Source organism: Eubalaena glacialis, chromosome 9 (assembly GCF_028564815.1).
Source record: "Eubalaena glacialis isolate mEubGla1 chromosome 9, mEubGla1.1.hap2.+ XY, whole genome shotgun sequence".
Classification (NCBI taxonomy): domain Eukaryota; kingdom Metazoa; phylum Chordata; class Mammalia; order Artiodactyla; family Balaenidae; genus Eubalaena; species Eubalaena glacialis.
The window spans coordinates 28,343,757-28,360,798 of NC_083724.1; the positions used below are offsets into that span (position 1 = coordinate 28,343,757).

Here is a 17,042-nt window from a genome sequence, read left to right on the forward strand (position 1 = left end):
TCTGAAGTATAATAGTATTACTTCAAATGAATTTTCCAAATGAATATTAGAAAATTTTATATGAAGGGTTTCAAATGATGGCATGAGCACAGGAAGAATAATATGCACTCCTCCAGCCCCTGATTAATATTTCCTTTTCCTCATGCCCCTGCAATAGAAGCCCCTTACCAGTATAACATAATGGTCTCTGGTTTAAATATCAGTTGACACTGCATGGGGAATGGAGCAAGAGCATGCTTAGAGGAAGAAGGCACTTAAAATTAAAGAGAGGATACAATTATATAGACGTAACAGTAAAAGTTTTTAATACTAGAACTTCTGCCTTTTTCTGTGTCATTTTGTTAAAATATACGTAACTGTTCACAGAAAGCAGTTCACATAAAGCTCCACCACTAACTTACTGCTTTCAGGTTTAACTCTATGAAAAAGAATTATAACTTCCTGTTTCCCTAGGTCCTGGAATGACCCTGCTGTAGAGACATCCAAAAATTTCTTTCAAAATCTCTAGCAGAAACAAAAACCAAAATTATATTTATTTGGAGAATCAAAAGAATATCTATTGACAATGTCATTCTCTAAACTTCATTATAGTCTTTAAAATATGTCATCAGACAATAGTATAGATATGAATGTCCTCTGAAAAAATAATACCCAGTTCAAATGAAATTCCTCATTTAGATTTGTTTTACAATGAACAAAACATCCTATCAGTAAACTTTAAGAGAGAACGAGCTGTTCCTATTCCATAGGGCTTTCTGTAGAAAGCAATTCAAATGTAATAAGCAGCCACGGTCACTTCTAGGGAGGTTGTCATAACACAATATACTTAAAATGTGAACGAAAGAAAGTCAACAAGAGAAAGTAAAAGTTTCAAAAATTAAGGAATATACAAATCCAGACCTCTTTAAAATGCTCAAGGGATTCTTAAATACTGTAATTACAACTTTCAGTTTGGCTCAAAGGACTTGTTACAAATTTTAATCAACTTTAAAAATATAAATACTCTGCTCAATAACCATGGGTGTTACTCATTGTTTAACACATTTTCCCTAAGTTTGGTAAAGATTACTCTATGTTGATTTTTGGAAGAATTACAACCCTTTTAGAAAGCAAATGAATGTAGCAAAAAGACTGAGAGAAAAACCACCTCTGAATAGTTATATCTGAAAAACTCATGTGCCAAATAAGTCAGAGATTTGTAGTTTTTCAAAAAAGTTGTTTAAACCATTCCATCTTATTAAAAAGCAGATTTAAATGACTTCAGTAAAGAATAGTTTTAGGCACCTCCCTTTATAACCTATTCCTCATAGATAAAACTTGAATAGGTAGCTTTCTCTACTTACTATATAGCTTTAATAAACTTTCATCTTCCTAGAAATGTTAAAAATCAGTTATCACCAAATTCAAGTGGGAATTTACCAAAGGTAACTATTAAAGGTAGTATTAAACTAGACAAAAAATCAGAAAATATAAAGCTTTAAAAAATCTTACCCATCATCCGAAACGATGGAAAGAAAAGTCTAATTAAACAGGGTAACATATAAAGAATATCCCTTTGCAGCAGGTAAAAAACTGAAATTTGGGTGATTTTAAGCTATTTTGTCTAGAAACTCTTCCTATCCACTCTCTTTTTTGAGTTATAACCATAAGAGAAACATCACAATATTTGGAAAAGAGAAAATGATATTCAATCCAGTCAATAAACAAAAGAGGATAATTTAGCAAACCTCAGCTTGTTTATAAAAGGGGAAAAATAAACTATTGTAAGAAAACCTTTCTAGCACCCCCAATTATTTCCATTTTTAGAAAACCACGGAGGACTGTACAGTTTTCAAGCTTCAGTGTAAGAACTAAATAACAGGTAGTGATGACATTAAAAAAGAGAAAGTACAGAGGAAAGAAGACAAGATTTAAGTGTTTTTCCCTCAGGTCCTAGGGCTACCATATGTAACTAAACATATTAGAAGAACCAAAGTAATCCAAGAAACACAAAAATGAGTTTCTACATAACTACTTAAACACTGCCTTTTTTTCCCATTTACTCTTCAAAACGTCAGTTTCTTGCTCGATGTCTGCTTGCTTCCCTGATATTGCTCAGCAGGTTCCTGTGAATGCTTCGTACTAGATGCTTGATGCTAACAGATTCCACACCTTAAAGCAGAATGTAGCAAATCTGATTTCCACCACTCATAAATTTCTGTGATTAGTAACTGCACAGAAAAGGCCACCCAATCAAAAAGGGGTGAGGGAAGGTAAACACATTCTGAATAGGCATTACTGAGTAATATTGTTTAGGCTGCTAGCCGAACCAGTCATTCCATTTTCACTTTTCTGAAGTGTTCTCACAGCACTTGGAACCTGCATCCCAGTATTCAAAGAAAGTCCACCGCACCAAACCTAAGAAAGGACAAAAACAAAGCTTCAGTCAGACTTCAAATCAAATGAAAACTTAAATGGTCCCTATATTTCCATTTGAAAGGCAAAATGCCACATAAGTGAACATCATCAAATTCCAAACTGATAACCTTCGTATGTGAACTGAGGAGAAGTGGAAAGGCTAACTCAAGAGTCTTCTAGAACCAAAGAAGTCTTTTAGACTTTCCAAGAGACCAAAGGAAGTCTTTATGACAGCAGAACCCACTGGAGCTGCACACAAGAAAGGGAAGTAAGGGCTGTAGAAATTTAGAGACTAAATTGGATTAATCTAGGCAAAAGACATTATCATTATTGATGCTAATGTTCACAACCAAGAGAAGTGCACAAAGAGTCAACTTCTTTACCCCAATTACTGCTTTAGATTTTGATAACGAGGTGTGGCCTGACACTATAGGAATCTAACACCCCTCTGTTAACAGAGTAATTCCATGAGTTTCTTCCCTAGCTTGTTAACAATAAGAACTCTTTTATAATTCTTTAAGGTTGTCAGAGAAAAATGGAAATGGCAATATCCAGATACACTTTCCATATTCTATTATCATAAATGTGAATGAGTTTATGAAAGATAAAACTGCTTCACTTGTGAACAGAGCAGCTGTCATTCAGTAAAGTAAACTATAACTTATTTGGAATAGAGTCAAGAGAATTAAAATGTGAAAATATGAATCATTTAAACTATCATCAACTGCCATTTATGTAGCAGACATAAGCATAAATCGAGGGAGAGTCTAGAAATTTTTTAAGTATTCCCAACTTCAACTATATCCTAAAGTATTCAATATTTACTAAGTAACTATAGTATAGTTACAAAGAATTTGCTGACCTGTGAAATGTATAACTATATAATTAACATTCTAAAATATTAATGACAGAAGGTAATGATAACTCTTAAAATACAAAAACAATACAAAAACATGGGACTTCCCTGGCGGTCCAGTGGTTAGGACTCTGTGCTTCCCGTGCAGGGGGCATGGGTTCGATCCCTGGTCGGGGAACTAAGATCCCGCATGCCACGTGGCATGGCCAAAAAACAAAAAAACAATATGGCACAAATGAACCTATCTACGAAACAGGAACAGACTCACAGACATAAAGAACAGACTTGTGGTTGCTGTTCTTTATGTCTGAGGGATGGGGGGTAGGGGAGGGATGGACTGGGAGTTTTGGGTTAGTAGATGCAAACTATTATATATAGAATGGATAAACAACAAGATCCTACTGTACAGCACAGGGAACTATATTCAATATCCTGGGATAAGCCATAATGGAAAATAATATAAAAAAGAATGTATAGGGGAATTCCCTGGCAGTCCAATGGTTAGGATTCGGCACTTTCACTGCCGAAGCCTGGGTTCAATCCCTGGTTGGTGAACTAAGATCCCGCAAGCTGTGTGGCCAAAAAAAAAAAGAATGTATATATGTGTATACCTGACTCATTTTGCTGTACAGCAGAAATTAATATAACATTGTAAATCAACTATACTTCAATAAAAAATAAATTTAAAAATACAAAAGCAACTGATTACAAAACTACTATCTTCTTTATAGAAAATTATTTGATTTAAAAAAATATTTACTCAAAATATCTAGCACAAAGATGGAAGGGAAAATCAATGGAGAAAGGTTAGTCTTTTTCAGTAAGTGGCACTGGAACATGTGGGCATTCATATGCAAAAAGGGATAGGGAGAGTGGGAGGGAGACACAAGAGGGAGGAGATATGGGGATATATGTATAGCTATAGCTGATTCACTTTGTTATAAAGCAGAAACTAACACACCATTGTAAAGCAATTATACTCCAATAAAGATGTTAAAAAAAATAGATCTCAAACCATACTCTATACCATATATAAAAGTTAACTCAAAATGGATCCCAGACCTAAAAGTAAAACCTAAAATTATAAAACTACAAGGAGAAAACAAAAGAAAATATCTTTGTGGCCTTGAGTTGGGCAAAGCATGATCCATAAAAGCAAAAAAATCGATAAACTAGACTTAATCAAAATGAAAAACTTCTCTTTGAAATGTCAAGAAAATAGAAAAAAATCAGACTGGGAGAAAATATTTGCAAAACATTTATTTGATAAAGGATTTATCCAGAATACATAAAGATATCTTAAAACTCACTAATAAGAAAACAAGTAACCCAATTTTTAAAAATGAGCAAAAGATTTTAAGATACTTCACCAAAGAAATTATACAAATGGCAAATAAGCACATGAAAAAAAGCATCTTATGACATTCACTAATGTAATTATAGTTTCATCATTTGGAATGAAAAAACAACGAATAAACTCACTACCTACTTTCCTGAGATAGACTCAAATTAAACATGAAATCTACCCTTTTAAAAAGCATATCTGAGACTTAGGGGAAAAATAACTTTGAATTCCACATGGTAAAAATATTGTCCTTAAGTGCCCAATTTGGAAAGACAGCCAAAAATAAATCATATGCAGAGGTTAAAAAGAAAATAACCTTTCTAATATCCCTAAGTATTGTACTACAAACAATAACTTTATTCACTAATCATTTTTACTTTTTAAGGGAAATCTAGGAGTCTTGGTTATTAGCATTCTTTTAAACTTATTTTATGACTTTAGGGTATCTAGGGTAAATAATCATTATCAATTATGAGATTTAAAAGTACTGTATTTTAAACCCACATATAACCTGAATACTTTATCCTTACAGTTTAGGAGTTACAGTTGGGGGTGATTGTGGAAGAACACACATATAAACATTCCACCAAGTCTGCAATGGAAATATACCATCCTGATCTGTAGAAGCAGCCCCCAAATTAAGGAAACTTCTAGCCAGAATAATGATGATCTTAACTGGATTGCAGAACTCCCCACAGTGGCCTAATCTTATAGGGAAATGCAACAGATAAAGGAATTAGGAGAAGCAGTAATATTTCCTTAATAAAAATATAAATTCAAAACCAAGTTTCATTTTGTGTGGAGAATCACGACTTTTTCTGAAATTGAGTAGTCCTGAAATTATATACGTGTATATAGACATACATATACTCAGTCTACCACACACAGATAGTCATCTAATATTTTACAAAGATTGTACTGCAGTGGAAAAAGGATGATCTCAGTAAATGGTCCTGGAATAAGCAGCTATCCATATGGAATTAAAGAATATATTTCAATCCTAACATCATACCAAACATATCATTTCTATATTGTACTTGCATTGTAAATGCAGTCTATGTCTAAATGTACAAGGAAAATTTTGCTTTTAGAAGAAAGCACAGTATTTTCATGACCTTGGGAGTGAATAAAAATTTTTTAGACTGAACACAAAAAGTGCTAACCATAAATGAAAAAACTGATAAACTGAGCAACATTAAAATTAACAACTTTTGTTCATCAAAAGACACCAATAAGAGAGGGGAAAGGAAAGCCAGAGTGGAAAAGATAACTGCAATACATATTTCTATAGTCTTGAGTCTTTTGCCAGATATAACTCCAAAACAATCAATAAGAAAGAGGAAGAAAACCCAACAGAAATACAGGCAAAGGCCTTGAGCAAGCATTTCACAAAAGAATATATCCAAACAGTCAATAAACATATTAAAAGGTGTTCAACAGCACTAATCACCAAGGAAATGCACAGGAAAACCACAATGTAATGTATCATACCCATTAGAAGGACAAAAATTTTTAAAAAGACAATACGAAGCGTTGATAAAGATGTGAAGGAATTCAAACTCTCATATACTGCTGGTGGTAAATTAGTATAACCAACGTCTTTGGAAAACTCTACTACAGTTGGTTACACACATTCCATATGATCTAGCAACCTCAATCCTAATTATATACCCATTGGAAATACATATACATATCTACCAAAAGACATTAACAAGAATATTTATAGAAGTTCTATTTGTAAATGTCTCCAATGGGAAACCACCCAAGTATCCAACTAAATTAGAATGGGTAAATAAATTATGATATAGTCATATAATGGAAAACTATACATATACATACAATAGAAAACTATGTGAACTACCACCACACAGAAAAACATGGATAAATCTCACAAACACAGTACTGAGACAAAAAGATACTGTATGATTCCATTTATACAAAATTGAAAAGAAGGCAAATGAATTTATGGTATTAAAACTCAAGACAGTAACCACTTTGGAGGAGAGCCATTAGGGGCTGGAAATGGGCACAATGCTCCATTTCTTGACCTAGATGCTGGTTACAAAAATGAGTGCGGTCCTATGAATATGGATCAAACTACAGCTTATGATTTGCAGACTTTTGTGTCTTAACACTTATTTCAATAAAATATACCAAAAATATACAGACAAACACAGATTTGGGAGAGGTGGACTGGGGAAAGGGAGAGGAATATAAAGAAAAAATAAGATATTGTGCTTCCCCAAATATACAGCATAGATTGTTCTCCTTAAAGTTGCCAAACCAAATAAAATATAAATTACGTACTAACCATGAAACCAGGTAGTACTGGCTGAGTAAATTTTGTCTTAAAGGAATACAACAACTGTTTTGAGTTTGCATCATAGAAAGAAAGTTGACCTAAAAGGAAGGAGAAAAAAAAAGTCTGATTTATTATTGAAAAAACTTATAATATCTAATTAAGTCTAACATAAAATCATGCATAAAAGTAATAACCAAATGTACATTTTGGCATTAATTTTATTGTCACTATGAGGACTGGACTTAGTAATTCTCACTTGCAAATCAGTAGTAAACATGCTTAAGAAAAAGCCCAAATCCAGTTTTCTTTCCCTGGTTTTCAAGATCTCCATAGTGCTTGCATAATCTGGCACCATTCTGCTTACTCAACTATAGACTATTTATTTTATCATTATTTAACAAATGGCTTCCTTAGCCCAGTAAAAGCCATGGTTATTTCTTCCTCATTTTTATTATATAATCAGCCTTTCCACCCAAATCCTATCACCATTTAAGGTTTACTCTATGAAACTTTGTCTTCTAACTACTTGAAGCCATGCTTATACCTGAGTTTCTGAAATCATGGTATGGTTATCACTGCTTCAGCTTTGTTAATTTTTAAAATCTCCTCACAGTCCGTCTTTCAACAATGATCATGCAACTAAATCACTCTTTCTGATCACCTAACTGTCCAACCTGATGGCATCCTCACAACTGTTATCACTTCTTCAAACTCTTCTCTCATGACTATTCTCTTGGTTTGTTTCCTAATCCTGAGGATATCTTCTGCCTCTTTTTCTCCTATTCTAAATGTAGATGCTTAAAGCCAGAAACAGGGGCATCAACAGTGGGTAGACTCCCAGGGAGGAAACAGATCACCTCATTGCTCTTTCAAACCCATCTTTCTAGATGCTTCTCACTTAACCTCTCTGAGCCTCAGTTTCCTCATCTGTTACATCAGATTAATAATTCTGACCTTTTAGGATAGTTATAAGGATTAAGTGAGAACAATATTCAAAAGGGGCTTAAATCCATACCCAACATGTAATATGGACAACTATTTCTATTAGTGGGAACTCTTAGTGATGCTATCAAAATAGTCATATGTTAATTTAAAAAAATAAATGTAGATGCTTGTCCAGGCTCTTTCTCTCTACAATGCTCCCACTGCTGCCACTAAACAGAGAAGAAGAGAAAAGAAACTAACATCTATGCCTACTATTAAAGAACTGGGTGATTTATACACATTACCTCAAAATATCAAGCAACCTATATATGGTCACAAAGTTAGTACACAGCAGAGCAATAATGCTTAACTGTTCTGTGCAATATTCAGTGGCCATTCTGTGAGGCCATCTCTAATATTTAGCTTCAACTAAATAATGCCACATGGCTGTCCTGCTGGCATCTCATCTTTCCCCAGGACTCTATGCTCCCTATCCTGTTGATGATACTATCACCCTCTTGATCACACTGGATGGAACCTCAGTCATCTTCAGTTCTTCTTTGTCTCTCCCTCCAATCCATATTTAGCTATCAAATCCTATGAATTCTACTTTCACACCATCAAATTCATTCTTCTTGATTCCTCACTGCTCAGATCCCTCTTACCACTAATCACTCAACAAATACTTATTAAAGGCTCACTATGTGAAGCACTTGCCAGGCAATAAGGACATAATACTTAACAAAACAGACATGGTCCTGTCTATATTGCTTAAAGACCACCTCCTTGAAAAGTCTTCCCCTATCAATGTTTGCAATCTCTTCCACATTTAACCATTTACTCTCTAATATTTCTAAAACTATATTACAATCATATGACTACAGTTTTCTAAAATGAACAGAAGCCCCCTCACCAACTACTAAAAAAAGACTAGCCTATTATTATTTTTCAAGGCCCTCAGAATCTGATCCCATCCTACATTACAATTTCTTCCTATACCCTATGCTCTAGGCTAACAATTATACTTCTTACTACTATCTTTAAGGAACCACCAAGTATGGGAAAAGAGAAGATAAGCAAACGCTATCTTGGTAGTTGAAAAAGAAAAAAAAAAAGTATGCCAATAAATTTACTAGTTATCCTGAGGAAAATATTTATCTGATTCAAAAGGAGTAAATAAAAAAGATGCAGCAAAACTGACATGTCATCACTATCACTAAAAATAAATCAAACCAAAATCAATTTGTTTACTTTTTTGTTTGAGTAACCAGGTTGATGCCTCATGGAATCATCTGGACACAATGTTAACTAAAATGGTAAAATTTGGTTTTATTAGCTCTAAGTGTCAACTTGGAGAGAAGCATTTAGGGAATTACTTTTGTTCCCTAGTTCAACAGTACCTCATCTTCAAAGCTTTATAAATATTTAGATGACAGTAGAGAAGATACTTATCAAATACCTAACTCAAAAAGCTTAAAGAAATTTTTCAAAAAAAAAAACCCACCAAGTTAATTTTTAGATGATCTTAACAGGAGGGAAAGATTGGCCAAATCTATTAAGATGAAACTTAAGGACAAATATAATATTCTTCATTTGAGTTATAAACAACAAAAAAACACCCTTATACTGACAATATCAGAGAAAAAAGATAATCTGACAGAACTCCATGGAAAAAGATCTAGTGGATTAGGTGGCTACAAGCTCAATATTGAGCTACAGTGCTGTTAAGTCATATTACTAGAAATTATGCTGCCAAATCACGATGGTCAGAAGTTGTGTGTTCTACTTTGAGAACCAATCTTTAAAATATATATAGACATAGCAATACAACCATAGGAGATAATAAGGGTTTGGAAAAATTAAATTATAAAAGGAACAGCTAATGGTATAGGGAATGTACAGTCTGGAAAAACAGGGTAAGAGAAGCAATGTTAGTAGTTTTTAAACAAATAAGGATTATACAGTAAGTCCCCTACATACAAATGAGTTCCATTCTGAGAGTGCATTCATAAGTCCAATTTGTTCCTAAGTCCAACAAAATTAGCCTAGGTACCAAACTAACACAATTGGCTATATAATACTGCACTGTAACAGGTTTATAATACTTTTCACACAAATAATACACAAAAAACAAACACAAAAATAAAGAAAACATTTTAAATCTTACAGTACAGTACCTTGAAAAGTACAGTTGTACAGTACAACAGCTGGCATACAGGGGGTGGCATCAAGTGAACAGGCAAGAAGAGTCACTGACTGGAGGAGGGAGAGGAGGTGGGAGATGGCAGAGCTGAAGGAACGTCAGCAATAGGAGACAGAGGGCAAGCTGCAATTTCACTCACGCCTGACGTTGATGGCACAGGTCCTGGTTCCTTGCTGGATTCAATTCTATCTACCCTCTTGAAAAAACAATCCAGTGATGGCTGGGTAGTAGCTCTTTTTTTCTCGTTATAGATGACACGGTAGTACTGGATTGCATTCTGAATGGCTGCTGCAACCTTTGTATACCGTTGTACATTCCGGTCCTGTGCCTCAAAAACTAACAGTGCCTCCTCAAATAAAGAAAATCCCCTTGCCACTTCCTGCATCATGAATCTCTTCAATTCTTCAGTTACTTCTTCTTCCTCTTGTCTCTTCATCCTTTCTCTGGGCCTCCAATTCCATCAGGTCTTCATTAGTAAGCTCCTCGTGTTGCACAGCAAGGAATTCAATGAAGTCGTCCTCTTGCAGATCTAGCTCCAGCTACTTGCTGAGGGTCACTAAGTTGCTGAAGACCTCTTTGGACTCCTCATCCACCTTCTCAAACCCATGAAAATCGTGAACACACTGTGGGCAAAGGTTCTTCCAAACCTCATTCATGGTGACGGCCATAACCTCACGCCAAGCAAAGTCCGTATTTTTTATGACCTTGTAGATGTTACAGTCCTTCCAAAATTGCTGCAAGGTTGTTCCTGATCCGTCACTCGCCTTTACTGCCTGATGAAAAGTGTGATGTAAATAATATTTCTTGAAAGTTGGTATAACTCTCTGGTCCATAGGTTGGATGAACAACATAGTATTTGGTGGCAGATGCACTACTTTGAGGTTGGGATGAAAGTTGTCCACGAATAGGGGGTGGCCCAGCGGACTGTTAAGTGGCAAAAGAATGTTGAATGGGATGTCCTTCGCCAAGCAATATTTCTCTACCTCCGGGATAAAGTGGTGGGAAAACCAGTCCTGGAAAATGGTCTGTGTAACTCAGGCTTTGGGGTTACTCTTCCACACAACAGGAAGAGAGCCCTTGGCTATGTGTTTAAGGGTTCTTGGGTTCTCTCAATGATAAAACTAAGAGAGGCTTCAGCTTCATATCGCCAGAAGCATTGCCTCCAAACAACAGTTAGCCTATTCTTTGCTGCTTTATAGCCTGACATCACCTTTTCCTCCTTACTGATGTAACTTCAGTCTGGCATCCTCTTCCAGTACAGTCCTGTCTCATCCACATTAAAAACCTGCTTGGGTAAATACACGCCTTCATCAACAATTTCTCGAAGCGTTTCAGAAAATTACCGAGCAGCTACCATATCTGCACTCGCTGCCTCGCCACTTACTTCTACGTTGTGAAGGTCGGCTCTAGCCTTGAACCGATGAAACCAGCCATAGCTGGCATTAAAAGGTGTGCCCTCTGATTCTTTGCCATGTTTCTTCTTCAAGTCTTCATAATGGCTTTTAGCTTTCTCTTGAATCAGCATTAAGCTGAGTGGGACTCGACGCTGATGCTGATCCTGCATCCGCACACTGAGAAGTTTCTCCATCTCCTCCATCACTTTTCCACCCTTCTTCAGTATTATCGTTGACATCTTCGGCACAGACAACTTCACATGTCCGATCTTGTCCTTGTTCTTTAGAATTGTGCTGATGGTTGAACGATTCGTGTTATAAGAATGAGCGATGTCTACCATCTTTTCACCTTGCTCCACTCTCTCAATTATTTTCACTTTTGTTTCCATCCTTATCGCTTGGCTCTTCTTAGTAGTACCAGCTACATCACCGCTGCTTTTAGGCTTGCTTCCTGACATCCTGGGCTTGAAATAAAGATACTGTACTACTGTACCCTATACAGTACTGTACAGTAGAGTACACAAAAGCACAACCACTTGTAGTGGACGTATACACGTGACAACATACGCTAGACACCTGAACTAACTTACATGATTGGACATGCAAACGCATATTCACATCTTTGAGAGTTCACAACTTGAAGGTTCATATGTAGGGGACTTACTGTAATGTAAGTATGAATTAGGGAACATAATTCTGTGTTTCTTCAGATGACAAAATTTAAGAGCAACAGTCTCAGAAGTTACTGAGAAGACAAAGTGAGTTGATTTAAGAAAAACCTTCTAACCAAGTGTTATCCTATAGCGAAACAGGCTGCCTTCTAAGACAATTAGCTTCACATAGAAAAGTTCAAGCATAGGAGTGGCAACTACTTGCAGATATAATGTAATAAGGATTTTATACTATGTGGCAAATGGATTGGGTAATTTCTAAGGTCTATTCCAACTCAAAAAATCTGACTCTACCACTCTTAACAAGTAATAAAACAAGGTAAAGGAGGAATTAAAACGGGCATAAGAAATTTTAAGGCTCAAGACTAAAATTAGCAAAATCTTTTTTTCAGACTTACTTAGTATATTATAGATGAGTGCTTTTGCAGGCCTGCAAGCAGACATCACGTGCCCTTTCAGTCAATTACAGGGCTGAAATTATGTTTGTGATCAAATCCTAGAAGGTCAAAATACCCTTACCACAATACTAATGGAAATTCTGTAGAGATGATTACTAATGAAAAGTACTGAAATACAAGCAACGATGACGAAATAACTTAGGAGAAAATCAGTAAACTTACCCCCATCAAAATCACAAAATACACCTATTCTTTCAGGAACAGTAACATCCAAGGCTTTGACTTTATTATTATGCTTTGCTGCAAATGTGTTTTGTAGCCAGTTGTTGACATGGATACACCAACTAGTGTTTGTCTTTCCTAATTGGTCAAATTTCCCCAAAGTCTTGTATGCTACTCCCACACTGTAGGATTTACAATCCTTCTGGGCCTTGACCTCCCAATAATGTTGTCCACTTTCAATAGCAGTGTCTCCTACAAAAGATCAGAAGGTAAATTTGACTCTTACCTCTTCCTTATGAGTCACAGAGTTTTACCTATATCTTGTCCCACAAAATGGCACAAAAAATCTGATTCAGGAGAAAAATCATGCTAACACACAGACACTAAATGCAGAGTATCTGCTATAATGACTTGTACATTTACTGCTAACTTTTCTGAATATAAAAGGCTTCAGAACTTTTCTTCCTTACTATCCCCTCAAGAGTTATAAATGTGGAGCACTATGTAAACTGAAGCAGAATTTAAAACATATCAATAAAAAGACAATTTGAAACCCCACCAAAGTAATTAAGCTTCAAGAGGGAGAAACTTTGGCAACAATTCATTCAATACATAGGCAGCCACTCCACCGCTGAGTGGAAAGTCCACCAATGTGCCTATGATGCCTTTAATCTGAGATAATGAAGAACTATTATGTTTATCCTACCCAGCACTGTGTATGATTCCCCAGTAAAACGATCTCTGCTGCCTCTTACTGCTGGTGGCCTGGAGCCTATGGATGTCCGTTTAGGGGATGGTGTACCACTTCTAGATAAACAGGAACAAAAAGAAAAACAAATATTCTATGTTGCACATGTTTCACAAACTAAAATTACAAATCAAGAAATGAACCTTTCTAAGGATTTCTAATCACGCTGCACAAATAGCAACATTTAATTTTACCTGAATTATTTATTATTAAGCAGATTTGTCAATTATAACACTTAAATGTAAGAAGTCATCAACATAAAGCATGCTAAAAACACTAATACCATGCAGACTGAGCAAGGCTTGTACAAAGAACATACAGTTGAAATAGGAGACAATACAAAAAGGGAAAAAAAGAACTCAAGGGAAAAAAAAAGAACTCAAGAAAGATAATGGATTATAGCTTACATTTCTTGCAGTTAAATTTAAATGAAAAGCAAGTCTTATTTTGGTAGGAAAAATGCTTTATAATACTTGTTATTATCCTGTGCATGGATATGGGTAATTGCTATTTTTCTTTTTAAGACTTATTATAATCAAAACTAAATAACCTCTTTTATAAGCAGTAGGTATTGGGTTGGCCAAAAGGTTCGTGCAGCTTTTTTCCATAAGATGGCTCTACTAGAGCTTAGTTGTCTTTAACTTCATTCGAAACAGTTTTGTTAGACTGTTTTGTGACAGCTATCATATCAGCGTGCATTTAAAAAAAAAACTTACCAAAATCGGTGAATTTTTGTGTAGTCATTTTAATATTGAAGATGGAACAGAAAAAGCAACACTTTCAGCATATTATGCTTTATTATTTCAAGAAAGATAAAAACGCAACTGAAATGCAAAAAAAGATTTGTGCAGTGTATGGAGAAGGTGCTGTGACCGATCGAACGTGTCAAAAGTGGTTTGCAAAGTTTCGTGCTGGAGATTTCTCACTGGATAATGTGCCACGGTTGGGTAGGCCAGTTGAAGTTGATAGCAATCAAATCGAGACATTAATTGAGAACAATCAACGACATGGGAGGTAGCCGACATACTCAAAATATCCAAATCAAGCACTTAAAATCATTTGCATGAGCTCGGTTATGTTAATCGCTTTGATGTTTGGGTTCCACATAAGTTAAGTGAAAAAAACTTTCTTGACCATATTTCTGTGTGCGATTCTCTACTGAAACGTAATGATAACGTTTCGTTTTTAAAACAAATTGTGACGGGCAATTAAAAGTGGATACTGTTCAATAATGTGGAATGGAAGAGATCATGGGGCAAGTGAAATGAACCACCACCAACCACACCACAGGCCAGTCTTCATCCAAAGAGGGTGATGTTGTGTATATGGTGGGATTGGAAGGGAGTTCTCTATGATGAGCTCCTTCCAGAAAACCAAACAATTAATTCCAACAAGTACTGCTCCCAGTTAGACCAATGGAAAGCAGCACTCGATGAAAAGCGTCTGGAATTAGTCAACAGAAAATGCATAATCTTCCATAAGGATAACGCAAGACTACATGTTTCTTTGATGACCAGGCAAAAACTGTTACAGCTTGGCCGGAAAGTTCTGATTCATCCGCCGTATTAACCAGACATTGCACCTTTGGATTTCCATTTATTTCGGTCTTTACAAAATTCTCTTAACGGAAAAAATGTCAATTCCCTGGAAGACTGTAAAAGGCACCTGGAACAGTTCTTTGCTCAAAAAGATAAAAAGTTTTGGGAAGATGGAATTATGACATTGCCTGAAAAATGGCAGAAGGTAGTGGAACAAAATGGTGAATACGTTGTTCAATAAAGTTCTGGGCGAAAATGAAAAATAGGCATTTTATTTTTACTTAAATACTGAAAGAAATTTTTGGCCAACCCAATATTTTTGTTCTGTATCTTTTCTTCTTAAAAAGAAAAATAGCAATTACCCAAATCCAGGCACAGGATAACATCAAGTATTATAAAGCATTTCTTCCACTAAAATGGACAAGATGCAACCTGACCTCCCTTTATCAAATTATATGATACGGTAAACTGGACAGTATTAAGGCCTCTCACTAACTCCCCAAAGCTCAAAATAGATCAAATCCCAAAGATGTTTAAAAAAATAACATTTCAATTATATCAAATCACTGCATTCATAAAACAAAAAAAATTTATAACTTACCAGTAGTAAAGAAATAAAGGGAAAGCATGGCAAAAAGAAAAACAGATGTAACTACTAAGAATGGCAGCTTAAATTTCAGAGAAAAATTAAATAAGGAGATGTCTTCCTTTGTAGCATTCTGGACTTCCAACCCTAAGTACATTTTTGCAAGAAGTACAACAGCTGTTATTGTCTTAAAGCGGCGGTCCCCAACCTTTTTGGCATCAGGGACCGGTTTCGTGGAAGGCAATATTTCCATGGACCGGGGGCGGGATGGTTCAGGTGGTAAGGCGAGCAACGGGGAGCGATGGGGAGCGGCAGATGAAGCTTCGCTTGTTCACCTGCCGCTTACCTCCTGCTGTGCGCCCCCCCTCCCAGGACAACCGTTATCGGTCACAGCCAGGCCCGGGGCTTGGGGACCCCCTGTCTTAAAGCAAACATGATCCCATCCTCTAAAGACACCTCAGTCACTCAACTATCTGAATTAAGGTTCTTTGTTACCTCTACTCTGGATTGTTTTACCAACTTCCCAGATGATCTCTCTGCTACCCAATTCATTTGCTCACTGTTATGAGATAAACCTGATTCTCCTACTTTAAAATCTTCAAGCACTTTCTTACTGCCTACAAACGACTTAGCTTGGCTTTTCAGGTTCTTCTTGATTTGGGCCCACTCTGCTTTTCCAGCCTTCTCACCTCTGGAGAGCACTATCCAGCTAAATACAGTCACTCAAGTGTTCCTTAAACTCAGGCAATCGGCTTCAGTCCCTTTTCCTTTCCTTGCTCCTTCTCTCACTGCAAGTCCTAACGCTACACATTCTTCCACTTATTTGAGAACCAACCTAAATACCATTTCACTAATGAAGGTTTCCCAGATCCTACCAGGCTAAATAACTTTTCCGAAGAGTCCAGCTCCAGGCCAAAATCCTATGTATGATCTTTCAGGCCCAACAAGAAGCAATTATAAATGCTTGCCTTCTCTATCCCAGACTTGGTGCAGAGCTAGTTCACTGCAGTTTCTAGAAGCAGTTGCAATACCCCCTGCAACCCCATGCTCATATGCATGTCTGCATTCCTAGATTGGGTGCCTGTATTCAGAGGCCCCCTTACAGCAGGGGGCCCCCAGCTGCGACCCTTTCCAGCTGCCTCTTCAGAGACCTCCTTAAAGAGGGCAGGGGTCAGGGAGCAGTCTGAAGACACTTTTCTCCACTCTGTCTCAATACTTTTCTACTCCTAACCTTTCCCCCTCTCTCATTTCCTTGGCCTCAGGTCCATAAAACAATAGGAGAAGCCTTTTGCTTGGGCCTTCCTGGGCAGTGAGATGATCCTCAGATATTCACCATCTGCCATCTGCTCTCATTTACCTAACCCTCACCCTGAGCCCTTCTGTTGTGAAAAGTGGAACCCTGGGGGGAGCTAACACCCATTCCTTTGCGGCCTCTTGCTTATACTATCACAGTAAGTG

General features: G+C 36.4%; 1 protein-coding gene across 1 annotated transcript in view; it reads right to left on the bottom strand.

Annotated features, from left to right (window-relative positions):
• Positions 1–1,842: 1,842 nt before the first annotated feature.
• FSD1L (fibronectin type III and SPRY domain containing 1 like) overlaps positions 1,843–17,042 on the bottom strand; it is a 65,514-nt gene continuing 50,314 nt past the window's right edge. The window contains exons 11-14 of the mRNA XM_061201077.1: positions 13,419–13,519; positions 12,713–12,964; positions 6,910–6,998; positions 1,843–2,397 (exon numbers count right to left, since the gene is read on the bottom strand). Coding sequence (XP_061057060.1) covers positions 2,275–2,397; positions 6,910–6,998; positions 12,713–12,964; positions 13,419–13,519 — 565 coding nt within the window. The 3' untranslated portion in view covers positions 1,843–2,274. The remainder of the gene's footprint in view (positions 2,398–6,909; positions 6,999–12,712; positions 12,965–13,418; positions 13,520–17,042) is intronic.